The 14,303-nt window shown below is 37.4% G+C and overlaps 1 protein-coding gene across 2 annotated transcripts in view; it reads left to right on the top strand.

The window, feature by feature from the left end:
- LOC128864349 (transmembrane protease serine 9) overlaps nt 1-14,013 on the top strand; it is a 31,155-nt gene extending 17,142 nt beyond the window's left edge. Inside the window, exons 1-5 of one of the 2 annotated variants that reach the window (XM_054103965.1) lie at nt 7,392-7,492; nt 11,768-12,989; nt 13,045-13,180; nt 13,254-13,550; nt 13,744-14,013. In XM_054103965.1, coding sequence (XP_053959940.1) covers nt 11,857-12,989; nt 13,045-13,180; nt 13,254-13,550; nt 13,744-13,899 — 1,722 coding nt within the window. In that variant the 5' untranslated portion in view covers nt 7,392-7,492; nt 11,768-11,856 and the 3' untranslated portion in view covers nt 13,900-14,013. Of the gene's footprint in view, nt 1-7,391; nt 7,493-11,767; nt 12,990-13,044; nt 13,181-13,253; nt 13,551-13,743 lie in introns of those variants that run through there. The other variant, XM_054103964.1, reaches the window with a different exon arrangement.
- The last annotated feature ends 290 nt before the right edge of the window (nt 14,014-14,303 follow it).

Raw genomic sequence — 14,303 nt, 5'->3', positions numbered from 1 at the left:
ACATAAAAAATGCATTAAAATGTGTAATAAAAATAAATTCTCATTGTAAAACTACCGTAACGGGAACCACAACAAATCGTAAATCGCTGAAGCAAAAAATCCTCAAGTATACCAGACAAATTTTAAAAACTTTAAATTTTTATGTAAACAAAAATGTGCCCGTTTTCTGGGTCACAGCGCGAATTATTACAACAGACAGTTGGGGGAATTCTCCTTTTGCATTTACTTTGTATTCCAACATGCGCGCCTTGCTCATATCACCGGAATTCTAGCGTATTCATGAACACAACCAACAACTCTTCGATTTATCTACTCCACTCGGCAGTGCGCAAAAGAAAGTATTTGAGGCGCAGGTAAGTGAAGTCATTTAAATGGTTTAAAATAAAAATTCACATACAACTCAGGAGCGTGGCAACACTTTAATTGGCAACATTTACGAGTTTTGTCTAAATTGTTTTTGATTTATTGTGGCCATAGAGAATTTAGCAATGAACTATTCAACAATGGCAAATATAGCAGATAATCAAATTTCTTGTCTTGGCGTTGGACATAAAGCGCAGGAATCTCATTTGTTCGACACCTACGTTTTTGCACATATCAAAGAAGTCTGTTAAGTAGTTAATCAGTAGCCAGAAACATTGCCTGGTGTGTCGTCTCTAGTGCTTCAACTAGCTGTGGTGGTAGTTTTGCATTAGGGGTGTCCATATTTGTCTAGCGTTATTTAATTATTTATTTTTTATAAGCATCTCCATATTTAGCCTTTTATGTTAGCAAAAGATGTGCTAAAATTCTGCACTCCCATATGAGAAAGCCATCAGCTGGGATAGAAATTAAGGTCTTGCGCCGTGGTATTTTTACGCCATACCAAAAATTCTACTCCAAATATGAGTTACTTTAAATGACAATTATATTCGCAGTAGGTATAATAATGTCTTGTGGTACCTTAGTATTTCCAATAATATAAGTCAGACGTACAGATACGCATGATACTTTACATATCTTGACATATCGCACAATTATAATGGTTCTCTATACAGGGTGGGCCATATAGCGTTTGCTTTTTGAACCACCCATTTTTTTAAGAATGGTAACACAAATGACATGTCAAATGTGTTCATAATTTACTTAAAGGTTTGACATTTACGAAATGGGACGCTATACGCTTGAACAAAATTGGGAAATATTGAAAACCTATTTCCAAAGTGGAGAGTCTTCTTCTTCTTTTCTGATTTTCACATCGGTGGCTACGTCAATAAGCAAAATTGTCGGATTTGGGGCTCAGAAAATCCACACGTTACTGTAGAGAAGCAAATGCATCCACAACGAGCGAGCGAAAATGAGCGAGGAGCCGCGGTTACAGTAAATGGCGAGCGTTACCGTGACATGCTCAACGAGTTGTTTCCAAAAATTGAAGAGGATGACATGGACGACATTTGGTTTCAACAGGACGGTGCAACCTGTCACACTGCCAAAGTTACACTCGAACTTTTGGCTACCGTTTTTGAAAATCGAATAATCAGCCGAAATTCCGATATCAATTGGCCGCCTCGGAGCTGTGATTTAAGCTCGTTGGACTATTTTTTGTGGGAAGCCGTTAAGGACAAATGCTATGCGAATCATCCAGAGACGATTGATGCTTTAAAACACGAAATCGAAGTTGCCATTCATGAAATTGGAGCCCAAACAATCGAAAATGTGCTTAAAAATTGGGTTGATCGAATGGCCTACTGTAAAGCCCGTCGTGGCAGTCATTTGAACGATACTATTTTTCATTCATAAATTACAATGTTCAATCTTCAAAATAAAAAAAAAGTTTGAAAAAATATTGATTAGTTTTTTTTATAGCCGATTCAAAAGGCAAATTTTACATGGCCCACCCTATACTTTGCGTGGGTGATCCCACGTAAACGGATTATCATCCTGGCTTTCTCTGTAGGCATTATTAGAAATCTTTTTCGCAACACCACTCTGTAGTAATTATTTTTGTTAATACATATAAAGTAAGTAGGAAAACTAGCCCCGAAATTTCGCGAACTTAAAATTTACGGGATCCTTTAACTTGAAAAATGTAATAAATTATCCCCAGCTTCATATCAACATATCCCAAAATCTCGGAAACTTAAAATCATCGGGGTTCCGAAATTTCGGGATTAAACTCATTTCAACGTTTCAGGATTAGGTTCATTTCAACTAAATTAATGCCGAAATGTTGAAATGAATCTATCCCGAAAATTCGGAAACTTAAAATATTCGGGATTCCGATATTAGCTGATATGAAGCTCAGGATAATTTAATTTAATTTTTGAAATTAAAGCGTAGGAAAGTTTTGGAATAAAATCTTCTATCTAATCTAAACTGAAATAAACATTTTATTTTTTTATTAAAAAAAGTGATTTTTTTTTATTTTTGGGATATTTGATACCTATTTTAATGAATGTAGAAATAGTCGCAATTAAAGAAAGTAGGTACTACATCGAAAATTCATGGACCAGCACCCTTTTGCGGTCCTACTAAAGCCCTAACAAAGGAAGTTATCAATGACTTGGAAGGCAAATAATTCTTATGACACTTCATGGATAGTCCAGTACAGAGACAGGTTTTTTCTCGAAGATACTTCTAAACCTAGAGAGAGAGAGAGAGAGAGAACATACGAGTCCTCATTCCATGCTTTACATTGTTATCTTCATTAACATTTCAAGAAACAAGTGTCTGCTGTGTCTCCGAGCTGGAAGATGACACGCCAGAGAATCTCCTCTGCGAAATCTCGCACACATAACATGATATAGGTGATGGTACTCTGAATCCATTTCGCAGCGTTCCGAAAAAGTCTTTCTGAAAAAACTTATAATTAAGCAATAACTGAAGGCGAATAACTGTCCGAATTAACTGAAATATGCCAAAATACCTATTTGTGGAACAACATCAAGACGCACACCACAAATAGGAGGAAGAGCTCGGCCAAACACCCAAAAAGGGTGTATGCGCCAATTACCATATATATATGTGTTATATATTACCAAATAAAAACAAAGTCGCTTAGATTGTGTGCTTTTTGCAACTCTCATTTTATGAGGATAAATTCGAATTCTTTAACTCGTCGCAATCATAGATTTAATTTTTTAGTTCATAATATCAGCTGAGTGAGGTGAGCGTAAAAATAGTCCAATAACATTTAGCTATAAGAACCAAGTTGCTTACGTTGTGCACAATACTGTACAAATTCCACACGAGACCTTAAATATCATTATTCAATAGACGTACTTTAAAACTTTGCATGCACGCGCAGCTCAATGTAATAATTACACAGCGTTGCCTTCTTGTTTTTGGTGTACACTTACAAAAAATGCTTACTACCACACAAAAATGCGTTCAGAGTTCATAAGAGGACAAGCAGAAAAATTTAGTATTTACACACCTACGCACAAACATATATAAATATTTATTATAAATGCATCGCACGTGCGGCTAAAGTAAATATCGATGATGGATGAGTTCAGCCTTCTCAACATGAATTAGAAATTTCAATGAGGATTAAGGACAATGAACCAGTTAAATGGTAATAGCGAAATAGGTACTGAAATTGGTGTGAAGTTACAAAAAAAAAAATTATTATAAAAAGGTATCTATTCTAGATTATACTCGTAGTAAAAAAGTAAGTGTGTTTAACTGAAAATCAGGCGCAAAAGTAAAGTAAATAAATAAGAAGCATTCATTTCTTGATAAAGCGTGACTTGACAAGCCCCTCTGCCTAAGCACCTTTTCCGAATACTAAACAAACTCACAAATGTGTGTGAGTTTGTCAATGAAGTGGCAAACAATTAATTAGCGTATTGTTGGCTATACCTTAAAAAAACGAAAAAAAAAATGTAAAAGTCATGGCTGCTACTCAAGCTGCTCTCAGTCAAAGCGTAAAGCAATAGGCAACAGGCAACAATGAAATAGAAATGCAAGTTGCGATTTTAAATTATGTAGCTGTCAAATAATTTGTCAGATATACTTAAATGGCTTTTTGAACTGACTGAATGTCAATACGAAATGCGGGTCTAATTTGCCGCACAGAAAAATATGACAAAATAGAAATTCTCAAGAAAATCATTGTTGTAGCAAAAGCAAATGGAATATCAGTGACGCGTGCGCATATTTACTCTGTATCGAGCAAGTGGCCAAAAACAAAACTAAGACTGAGGTGAAGAAACTTGACAATATGATTTTGGCTGCGGAGTGAATGTGGCGATTGGCATTCAGCATGGCGCAGGCGAGCGGACCATTTAAGTATAATGTCAATATTGAGCAATCAATCTACGCATACAAACAATGGCAATGGCGGTAGAGAATTTCGGAAAGGAGATGCTTTTTTTCGTCTGATCGCCACTTGATTTGTGTTTGTTGAAATTTAAAATTTAAGCTTTGAAACAGTAACAAAATGTGCTTGTCTAGTCTTGTTAACTTGAGTTATACGAATACAAAGAGTTTATCAAAAGATATTGTTTTAAAATATTATATTGTAAAATATACACAAATTTATTTTCTTTCAGGTTTCACTATTTGTATGCAAAAAACGGCTTTTAATAATTTTACATCTTAAATTTGAATTAAAATTTTTTTACTCTTAATAAATTTTAATCACTTAAATGTTCACCATGAGCAGGTAAACATCTGCCGATCTTGATTTTTCTTTGGCTAAAATAATTTTTATTAATATTTTTAAATCGATGCCCTATTTTAAGTATTAGGTGCGCAACTAAGTTCTCGCTACAATTTTATTCTGAAAAAATGGTTACAAGTGAATCATTGAAAGTTTTTCCCATCGCTGGATATTACTTTTTCCTATCTTCCTGGTAGATCTCGTATACCGTCGCGGTAAAATTGTTCATCTTTAGGGGCTATCCACATCTCTCCCATTTTTTGATGCCTTTATAAGAATGTGCTGGTCAGCTAGACCGTGTGCCATCGATCGGAACAGGTAATAATCGGACGGCGCAATATCTGGAGAATATGGTGGGTGGGGTAGGATTTCCATTTCAGTGTTTCCAGGTAGGTTCTAACGGGTGTGGCAACGTGAGGCCGAGCGTTATCATGCTGTATTGCGCCCGCTTCTCGCGCAGTTCTCCGCTCAATCGCATCAATTGAAGTCGATACCGATCCCCAGTGATGGTTTTGCTTTGATTTAACAGTTCATAATAAATAACACCAACTTGGTCCCACTAATACAAAGCATAACCTTCGCAGCGTGAATATTCGGCCGAGGCGACGACGTAAAAGCATGACCGGGCGGTCGCGATGACTTTCTTTTCTTTTGACTGCTGTAATGAATCCATTTTTCATCAACCGTCACGATGTGATGCAGAAAACTCTTCCTTTTTTGCCGCTGGAGCAGTTGTTCACAGGCGAAAAAACGATGTTCAACATCTCGTGGTTTTAGCTCATAAGCAACCCAAGTCCCCTGCTTCTGAATCATTTCCAAAGCATGAAATTGCTTGGAAATGGATTGGCGGGTAACTCCTAGTACTGAAGCAAGCGTCTCAGCGTCTTCGAAGGCTTTTAGGCTTCCTTCACGCGGACGGTCGTCAACATTAAAATCAGCGTCTTTGAAGCGACGGAACCAATCTCGGCACGTTGTTTTACTTAAAGCAGCATCTCCATAAACTTTTTGTAACTCTAGATGCGCTTCAGCCACCGTTTTTTTTTCGAATGAAAGAGGAGAATCAACACTTCCCACAAATGACGATTATTCGGCACAAAATCAGTCATTTTCACAAAACCAAAAGTATATGAGACCAAAACAAAATCGCTAATGTGTCGAAGCAGTTTGTTTACCATATGTCTAAGCTTGGTTTATTACGTTTAGGTTATGTTAGAATCGACTAGCACACACTGCTGGCGACATCTATTGACAAACAGCGGGAACTTAGTTGCGCCCCTAATATAATTAATAAATAAAATTCTCCAAACAGTCGTTTCGTGAATGCTCTAGTTGTTGAAACCGTTGAAATCGTCGAGACATCGATGTTGAAGGTTTTCTAGCAACATTTTGCGCTATAGCAGCAAAATTCTCAAAATATTCCCAACAGAACGTCTACTTTTTTGTATGCCAGTCTTTTTTCTATCTTCGACAGAATCAGTTTCTTGAAACTTTCTCATCAATGATTGATTTGTCTACTCATTTGAATGATTATTTCCACCAAAAAAATCACGATTTTTGCGATTAGCTGTTTTCTAAAAGATCGCCCATTTTCATAATAAGTTTCAATCATTTTAATGCGTTGTTCTTTGAACATTTGTCTATTAGGCAAATGTCAAAGATGACATTAAAAAAACTTACTGTCTAGGAATTATTTACTACTGACAGTGACTAGGCGTCACTTTTGAAAGATCCTTTATTGGAAGCCATTCAACGTGTTTAGTTTTTCTGTGTTGTAGCTTCGCTGACTGAATATAATTGTAACACATTCGCTAAAAAGTCCGGGGCCTAACAAAGAAAACATTCCATTCCAAACAATCTTTCCACCGCCACTCCAACATTCCAATACCACTTTCGTTGAACGATTTATCTTTTGCCTCAAAAAAGTTCCCAGTTTCAACGATAACCTCTTCATTCGAGCGAAATTTATTATCGGAGAGCATTTTTTTAGGCCTGCAACCAGCCAGTAGTCGCTGGAAGCGAATGAATAGAATGTCATGAAATTTTAACAGCTGTCTGCTCAGGGTTAGTACTAACTGAAAAAGAGGCAAATGCAATAAAATTAGTGCCCTCAACTCGTTATCCTTACTTCGTTTGTAGGGGTCGGCATCAGTAATTCATTCATTCAGTAGGAAGTTCTCATCCGGATTTTTACGTGGAGGGTCCCAAACCCAGCGCAAAACTAGCTATCCTAGGACGCTTCGCCTGCTCACGTTGGCTCGCTCTCGAACGAGTGTTTGGAAGCTACCCAGAGGATACTTGGGCTAATCCCGGAAGTTGTGAGCCGCTTGAACCATATGTAGAAGACTCTACTCAGAATTAACCGAAATCTTCTAATGAACTATTTGTGTGTGTGTACTCTTCATAATAGACACTTGGCACCGAAAATACCTCTGAGCTATATGGCACTCTGACGTTTCTTCAAACATTTTTTCAAGAATATGAAATTACGTTTATTTTTCATCGCACTTTAATATATCCAACATACCATCAACAAAAATAATTTAAGCTTCAGCTATTCGAAGTGATAAATGTTAACCAGTGGTTTGACTACCTTTAAAATTTGCGACGTCACATAAACTAAAGATACTTTAAAAAACGAAAATGTATATTACTTAAAGAGAAGATAAACGCTAAGGCGAATTCGAAGATATGGCGCTGAGCTGAGAGTCTCAAGAGCTTTCAGATTCCAGTACATCAACAGCTTGTCCCGACAAAAAATCTTAGCAGTAGACTCAGCAATCAATGCTGATTGAGTTTTTATTTCACCTGGAAGTTTGGGATTAGGTGTCCCTATCAGTGGAAGTAATGGTAAGCTGAATATTGGACAGATAGACCTCTGCTGACATTTTTCGACTTATCTAGTTGTTTTTGTTAATAATTCCCCCTAAAAGAAATGAGGACCATCCGTACATTTATCAACTTGGAAGGGAAAGTGCGAATGAAGTATGAGATATTGATGCCTGATGTATGGTTGATCTCAAATAGCTGGTTAAAGTGGTTGGTCCAATTTTTGATATCTCGGTCCAATATGTGAGACATTAACGTGAATAATTTCTAAATAAACATTTTATGCCTCTTCAAGCATACTCATCGTAAACTGCTGCAATGAAGAAATAATTAAAATAAATTTTTGGAATACAAAATTTTGATTCCAAGTGGACACGTAAAAATTAAGAAATCATTCAGCAGCTTCTTTATCAAATGATACTTTAAATTCAGCATACCATATGAGAAATATTAGCTTTTTTCTACGAAAGTTTTGTTCTTGCTTCATCGAGCAAAGAAATTTTCTGTTGACAACGATTTCAGCCCACGCGAGCCAACTAAAACCGTTTCTATTGAGCCAATAAGGCAATGCCGAAGAGGCCACTTGCAGCAGTGAGATTAGATCTCTTTTTACCATCTACATCTTCATTTCGCATTTTTGTGCCATAAACAGTAATGCACCTAATTGACCGCTTGGGAATTCATTGAATTGATTTTTAATTGTCCATTTTGACTTTTGTGCATTATAGTAATTGAACAACTAACTGCCGTTATTTTTGGGGGATGATAACGAATTTTTAATTGTATAGTCTCTTCAGTTTGAGATAAAATCACTTTGAATAAACGCAAAATGAAAATTGTATGGCATGATTTCAAATGCCGCGCTCTTTGCACGCAGTTGATGGTAGTTTATGCACCTATGATTTATAAAGTTATGAAGTGATTCCATGTCAAGTGATTCAAGTATTTTGCAGATTACCGTAAATTATTTTATTCTGTAGTAGTAGAATAAGAAGTAAACAGAAAAACTTAAAAAAAAAAAATAATAGTGGGTATGGGAATAAGTTTCCGTCCTTTCTTAGCCAAAGTTACGAATTATTTAAACAATTAATATAAATATTTTGTGAAGTATGTGCTATTGGAAGCTACAACTTTACTCCATCTTTCAGGCAGCATACGGATTCCTCTGAAGAAGAATTCGAGTTCTTTGTCTTGATCCATTCATTGAGCCAGTTTGCGATGCTCTCGTAAGAAGTGAACCGCTCTCCAAAAAGGACTGACTGCATTGATCGGAGCAGACGGTAATCCGAAGATGCAATGTCTGGGAAATATGGCGGGTAGGACAAAATACTCCAATTCAGTACCTCTAAATATTTCTGGACCGATTTAGCAAGGTTTGGCTTGGCGTTGTCATGCAGCAAAATCAGTTTGTTATGTCTACCGTCCCATTCCGGCCGATTTTCTTTGAGAGCTCGATTCAAACGCATTAGCTGCAGTCGGTAATGATCGCCAGTGATGGTTTCAAATGGTTTAAGAAGTTCTAAATATATGACAGCCTTCTCATCCCACCAGATGCACAACATAACCTTTGAAGCATGATTTTTTTTTTTCGTCGTCGATGGATCTGGTTCCCTGGCAGCTTCCAATATTTTTAACGCGTAGGGTTATCATAATAGATCCATTTTTCATCGCCAATGACGATGTAATGCAGACAACTTTTTCTTTTCTGCCGTTCAAGATACATCTCCTTCAATTGATGTGGCAGCCAGTTACCTACTTTCTGGACCATTCCCATTGCGTGCAAACGTTTACCGACGATTGAGCTGTCAACATCCAACTCGTTAGACATATCAGCAAGGGTTCGACATGCGTCTTCATCCAATAATCGTTGTGGTTGAGTATCTTCGAATTTTTTCGGTGTCCCTTCGCGTTCTTTATCACTCACGTCGAAATTGCCACTTTGGAAGCGTCGAAACCACTCTTTACAAATTGATTTGATGGAACGTGATTACCGTAAATATTGATCAATATACGTGTCGTATATTGCTACAGCTGCACTTTTCATTGAAAGGTAATAATGAAGCATGACTTCCCGCAAATGCTTCGGGACGAACGTAGACATTTTTGACGTCAGATAAAAAAAGCATCTTTATGCTTCAAACGTCAACTACTGTGATCGAGACTTCACATATACACCTACAAACCCCCAGTATACAGGCGTCCCTCGTATAACACGGTACTTGTAAAACACGATATCACACGGTATTACACGGTACAAGAATTCATATTAATATAACACGATTTTGAAAAATATGCATTTTAAATTTGAACTTTTTTTCCGTTCAAGGGGAATACCCCAAATTCATTGCTATAAAAAAATATCTCATTTCGTTTAGAGAAGTGAAAATGCATATGCGTTTTGTCTTTTATAAATGCGGTTTGTCCTTTAATAAAAACTTCAAGGTAACTTCCTTTTTCATTTATGTAGTATTTGGAACGAAATTTCAGCTATCATAAAATTTTACACCTTAAGATCTGGTTTCGATATAACACGATACACATTGCCTTTATTTATATTATTTCAAGGTTTCGTATAACACGGTTTCGATATAGCACGGTACGAATTAACCATGTTATACGAGGGACGCCTGCATTACTAGAGCAAACACAAAAATAGTGTCAGCAGCGACACCTCTTTTACGAGGGAAGAAACTATTCCCATACCCAATAATTTTGAGAATTATTCAATACTGAAAATTTGGTATAGAGTTTTTAAAGTTAAATATCTTCCATTCTTTGTAACATTTTCATAAAGTTAAATAAACTTTTTTTTTATTAATTTTATTTAAAAGTTTTTAAAATTATAAATTTATTTAAAATATTTTCTAGGTCAAAACTTAATTTTTTCAAACAAACATTTTGAGACAAAGATAATATTAAAAAAAAAAATTTATTTAATTTTATTTAAAGTTTTTTTAAATTATAATTTTATTTAAAATTTTTATTTAAACATTTTTTAGGCTAGAATTTAATTTTTTAAACAAACTTTTTGTGAAAACGATAAAATTAAAAAAAACAAAATTTAAAGCATTACTTACTTAGCTCGCAACCACAACCGATGGTCGGTCTTGGCCACTACCAAAATGTTGCGCAAATCGCCTCTTCATTGCGCGCGTTGACGCCAATTAGAAATACTAAGGGCGGTCAATCGATTTGGTCTATCCAACGTAAATGAGGACATCCTTTTTTCCACCAGTGCGTTTAGAAATGAGCACCTGGCGTTTTATTGTCCATTCGCTCAATGCGACCTAACCAGGCAGTCGCCTACATTACGTCGATGTCGGTGTATAGCTCGTGGGTCTATCTTATTCGGTATGCATCATTCACGCAAATTGGACTATAGATCTTGCGAAGAATTATTTTCTTAAAAGCTTCTAATAACCGCTCTTCGGTGATCGTCAATGTCCAGGACTTAGCGCCATACAGTAAGACGGGAAGGATGATTGATTGATAGAGCGTTTTTTTCGTGCATCGAAAGAGGGCTCTGCTTTTCAATTGCCTATCCAGCCTAAAGTAGCGCCTATTGGCAAGAGTTATTCTTCGCTGGATCTCTTGGCTGACGTCCTTGACAAAGACCTTGACTACGCCGAACTCGTAATTGTCAATCGCAGCCTGCTGTCCACTACGTATAGACTTTTTGATTTTTAAAAGTATGTTTTATACTAAAATTAGAAAAACAAAATTGTAAAATACTTATTAAAAACCACAAAATGTAAAAAAAAAATCTTTTTTAACCCTAAAAAAAAGCAACAACAAAAAAATTTTTTAATAAAAAAACACAAATAAAAAATACAAATTATTAAAAAATATTAAAAAACTGAAAAAAGTAAGAAACGATATTTTTTTTAAATTAAAAAAACTCAAATGAAAAATACAAATTATTAAAAAATATTAAAAAACCGAAAAAAGTAAAAAAAAGATATTTTTCCTTTAAACTCAAAAAACAAAAAATAATAATATTTTAAAAGAGCCCAACTATAAAAAATTCTATACCAAAAATTTTAAATTGAATAAAACTCAAAATTACAGAGCTTTTTGTAACATTTTTTCAGTATATTTTTTATTATACTCAAGACCACAAATAAAGGAATTTTCAGAAAAATTGCTGGCAACACCCTTAATTCTTGAACAACTTTACAAGGAGTCCCTCTACAAGCATATGCATATGGTACATGCACATATACATATAGATTAGCTATTGAGTAGCATACTAAAGTTTTCTTTTCCCTTTTAAAAACATTAAATTTCTCATTACAGCTCACCAAGAAGCTGCTGCATTAGAAGTCTACTCATCGGAGGAACCATCGCGTTATCGACGCCAGCTCTTCTACGATCCCTCTCTTTTGATGCTCACGAATTTCGGCGCTGAAGGTAGTAAATGCATTACTTCGCGCGGTTACGCTGGCATCTGCGTGCGCTTCACTGCCTGCCAGCAATTTTACCGTTTCAAACGGCAACTTAATTTTCTTGCATTGCGTCAGTGGCCCCAAACACCGGGCGTAGGACAGGATATATGCAGTTTCTACGATCCATTTGGACGTCCAAATACTGGCATCTGCTGTACGGGCACATTTATGGGCAATGGTCTGGGAGGTGCTGGAATGTTTCCACCTTTTATCTACCCGGGTGGTGTGAATCCCTTACCCACACCACCTACCATACCAACAAGACCGTCAAATGAACCCGAAGAGGACGAGTTGGAAGAGGAAAAAGATGAGGAAGATATTATTGAGTTGGATCACCCAACGGAAATTGATCCCTTAGTGGATCCATTACATGTGCCAACAGCTGGTGGTAGGCCAGAATTTCAGGCAGAAAATAATGTCGTCTATGATCCCATCAAGGAAGATGAGGATAGCAAACCGCAAACTACTACAGGCACACCAGTATCGACGTACAATGAATTTGCCTATCAATGGCCAAGTCAGTTTGGTAATCAATTTACAGGCGCACACCAATGGCCACCACCATTGCCAACACACCCACCGTCCGCCGCTGTATGGCCGCCGCCATTGCCAACACATCCACCCAATCACCACTATCCAACACACGCTTCGGTGACCACTAGACCAACAGCGCACACAACCACACGTCGCACCACCACAAAGCGGCCAGTCGCAGTGACTACTCCACGACCAACCACAACTACAACACGTCGGCCAAGTTATCCTAGTTACCCTGGATACCCTGGTTATCCCAATTATCCGACATATCGTCCGACTGCAGCGCCAACAACAACACATCGTCCAACGTACCCCGCAACGCCAATCTCAAGTGGCTCCTCTAATCACGGTTTACCTGCGCAATGCGGCATTAAGAATCCAGCAACGCCGGATCAGGAACGTATTGTGGGCGGGACCAATGCGAGTCCACATGAATTTCCATGGATTGCGGTGCTCTTCAAGTCGGGCAAACAATTCTGTGGCGGCAGTGTGATTACGAAAAATCATATTTTGACAGCGGCGCATTGTGTGGCCAGGTGAGTATTTTGAATATTTTCATGATGGTTTGTAATTGTGTGTGTTATTTGGCAGAATGACGTCATGGGATGTGGCGGCACTAACGGCGCATCTTGGTGACTACGATATACGTACCAATTACGAGGTGCAACATGTTGTGCGACGCATTAAACGTTTGGTGCGGCATAAGGGCTTCGATTTTAGTACATTGGTAAGTGTAGGAGGAGCGTAAAAGGAGAGAGTCATACTATCAACTATTAAATTCTTTTGATGTCTCCTCATAGCACAACGATATAGCGATATTGACTGTGAATGAACCCATGAAATTCACCTACGAAGTGCAACCGATTTGCTTGCCCACCGGTAGCAGTCAGCTAAGCCGCAGTTATAGCGGCAAAGTGGCGACCGTAGCTGGCTGGGGTAGTCTGCGCGAAAATGGTCCACAACCATCAATTCTGCAGAAAGTGCAGATACCAATTTGGGCGAATCAGGATTGTGCGCGGAAGTACGGGCGTGCGGCGCCGGGTGGCATTATTGAGTCGATGGTGTGCGCCGGACAGGCGTCTAAGGACTCGTGTAGTGTAAGAAGAATTAAAATATCAAATAAATACCAAATATTAAGTGTTAGTGATGTGTTGGGCCGGTGATTTTTCGCTTTTTAGTTCGTTATACATATAATTAAAGCAACTAGTCACTTCCCCCTATTTAGTTGTGCTACATTTCTGCTATTTTCTTACTTGCTGGTATTAAATTCAATCTTTTCTATGGTTTCAGGGCGACTCCGGCGGTCCGTTGATCGTTAATGAGAGCGGCCGTTATACGCTGGTCGGTATTGTGTCTTGGGGCATTGGTTGCGGGAAGGGTGAATATCCGGGCGTCTATACGAGAATCACTTCATTGCTGCCTTGGATTTATAAGAATATAAAATAGGTTGCATGAAAATTGCTGAAGATAGAATGAAAAGCCACGTGATAATTTTAAATCGATTACTTTAGTATTTTTCTAATTGTAAAATTTGAACGAGTCGAAATGAATAAATTTCTTTGTAAGAATTGGGGTTTTTCTTAAATTACAATCCAGCAGTTAGTGTCGATAGAGCAGTGCGTCAACTGATCGCGCAATTTGGCGTTGATCGAATTGTGTTGCATAATTTTAGGCGAATGCTGTGCTATGAAGAGGACAGAAGGTTAACTGTGAAATATTTTGAAAAGCAGAAAGTGGTTCATTTGAATGTGCATAACAAATATATCTGTGAGATTAAGCGTGTAAGTCGCCTAGAATATATGGGTGCCTTTGGAAGAGACTCACTTGGGCTAATAATCAAAATTTGTCCG

The sequence above is a fragment of the Anastrepha ludens genome, chromosome 5, assembly GCF_028408465.1.
Source record: "Anastrepha ludens isolate Willacy chromosome 5, idAnaLude1.1, whole genome shotgun sequence".
NCBI classification, from domain to species: Eukaryota; Metazoa; Arthropoda; class Insecta; order Diptera; family Tephritidae; genus Anastrepha; species Anastrepha ludens.
This window is presented reverse-complemented; position numbering and strand designations above follow the sequence as displayed.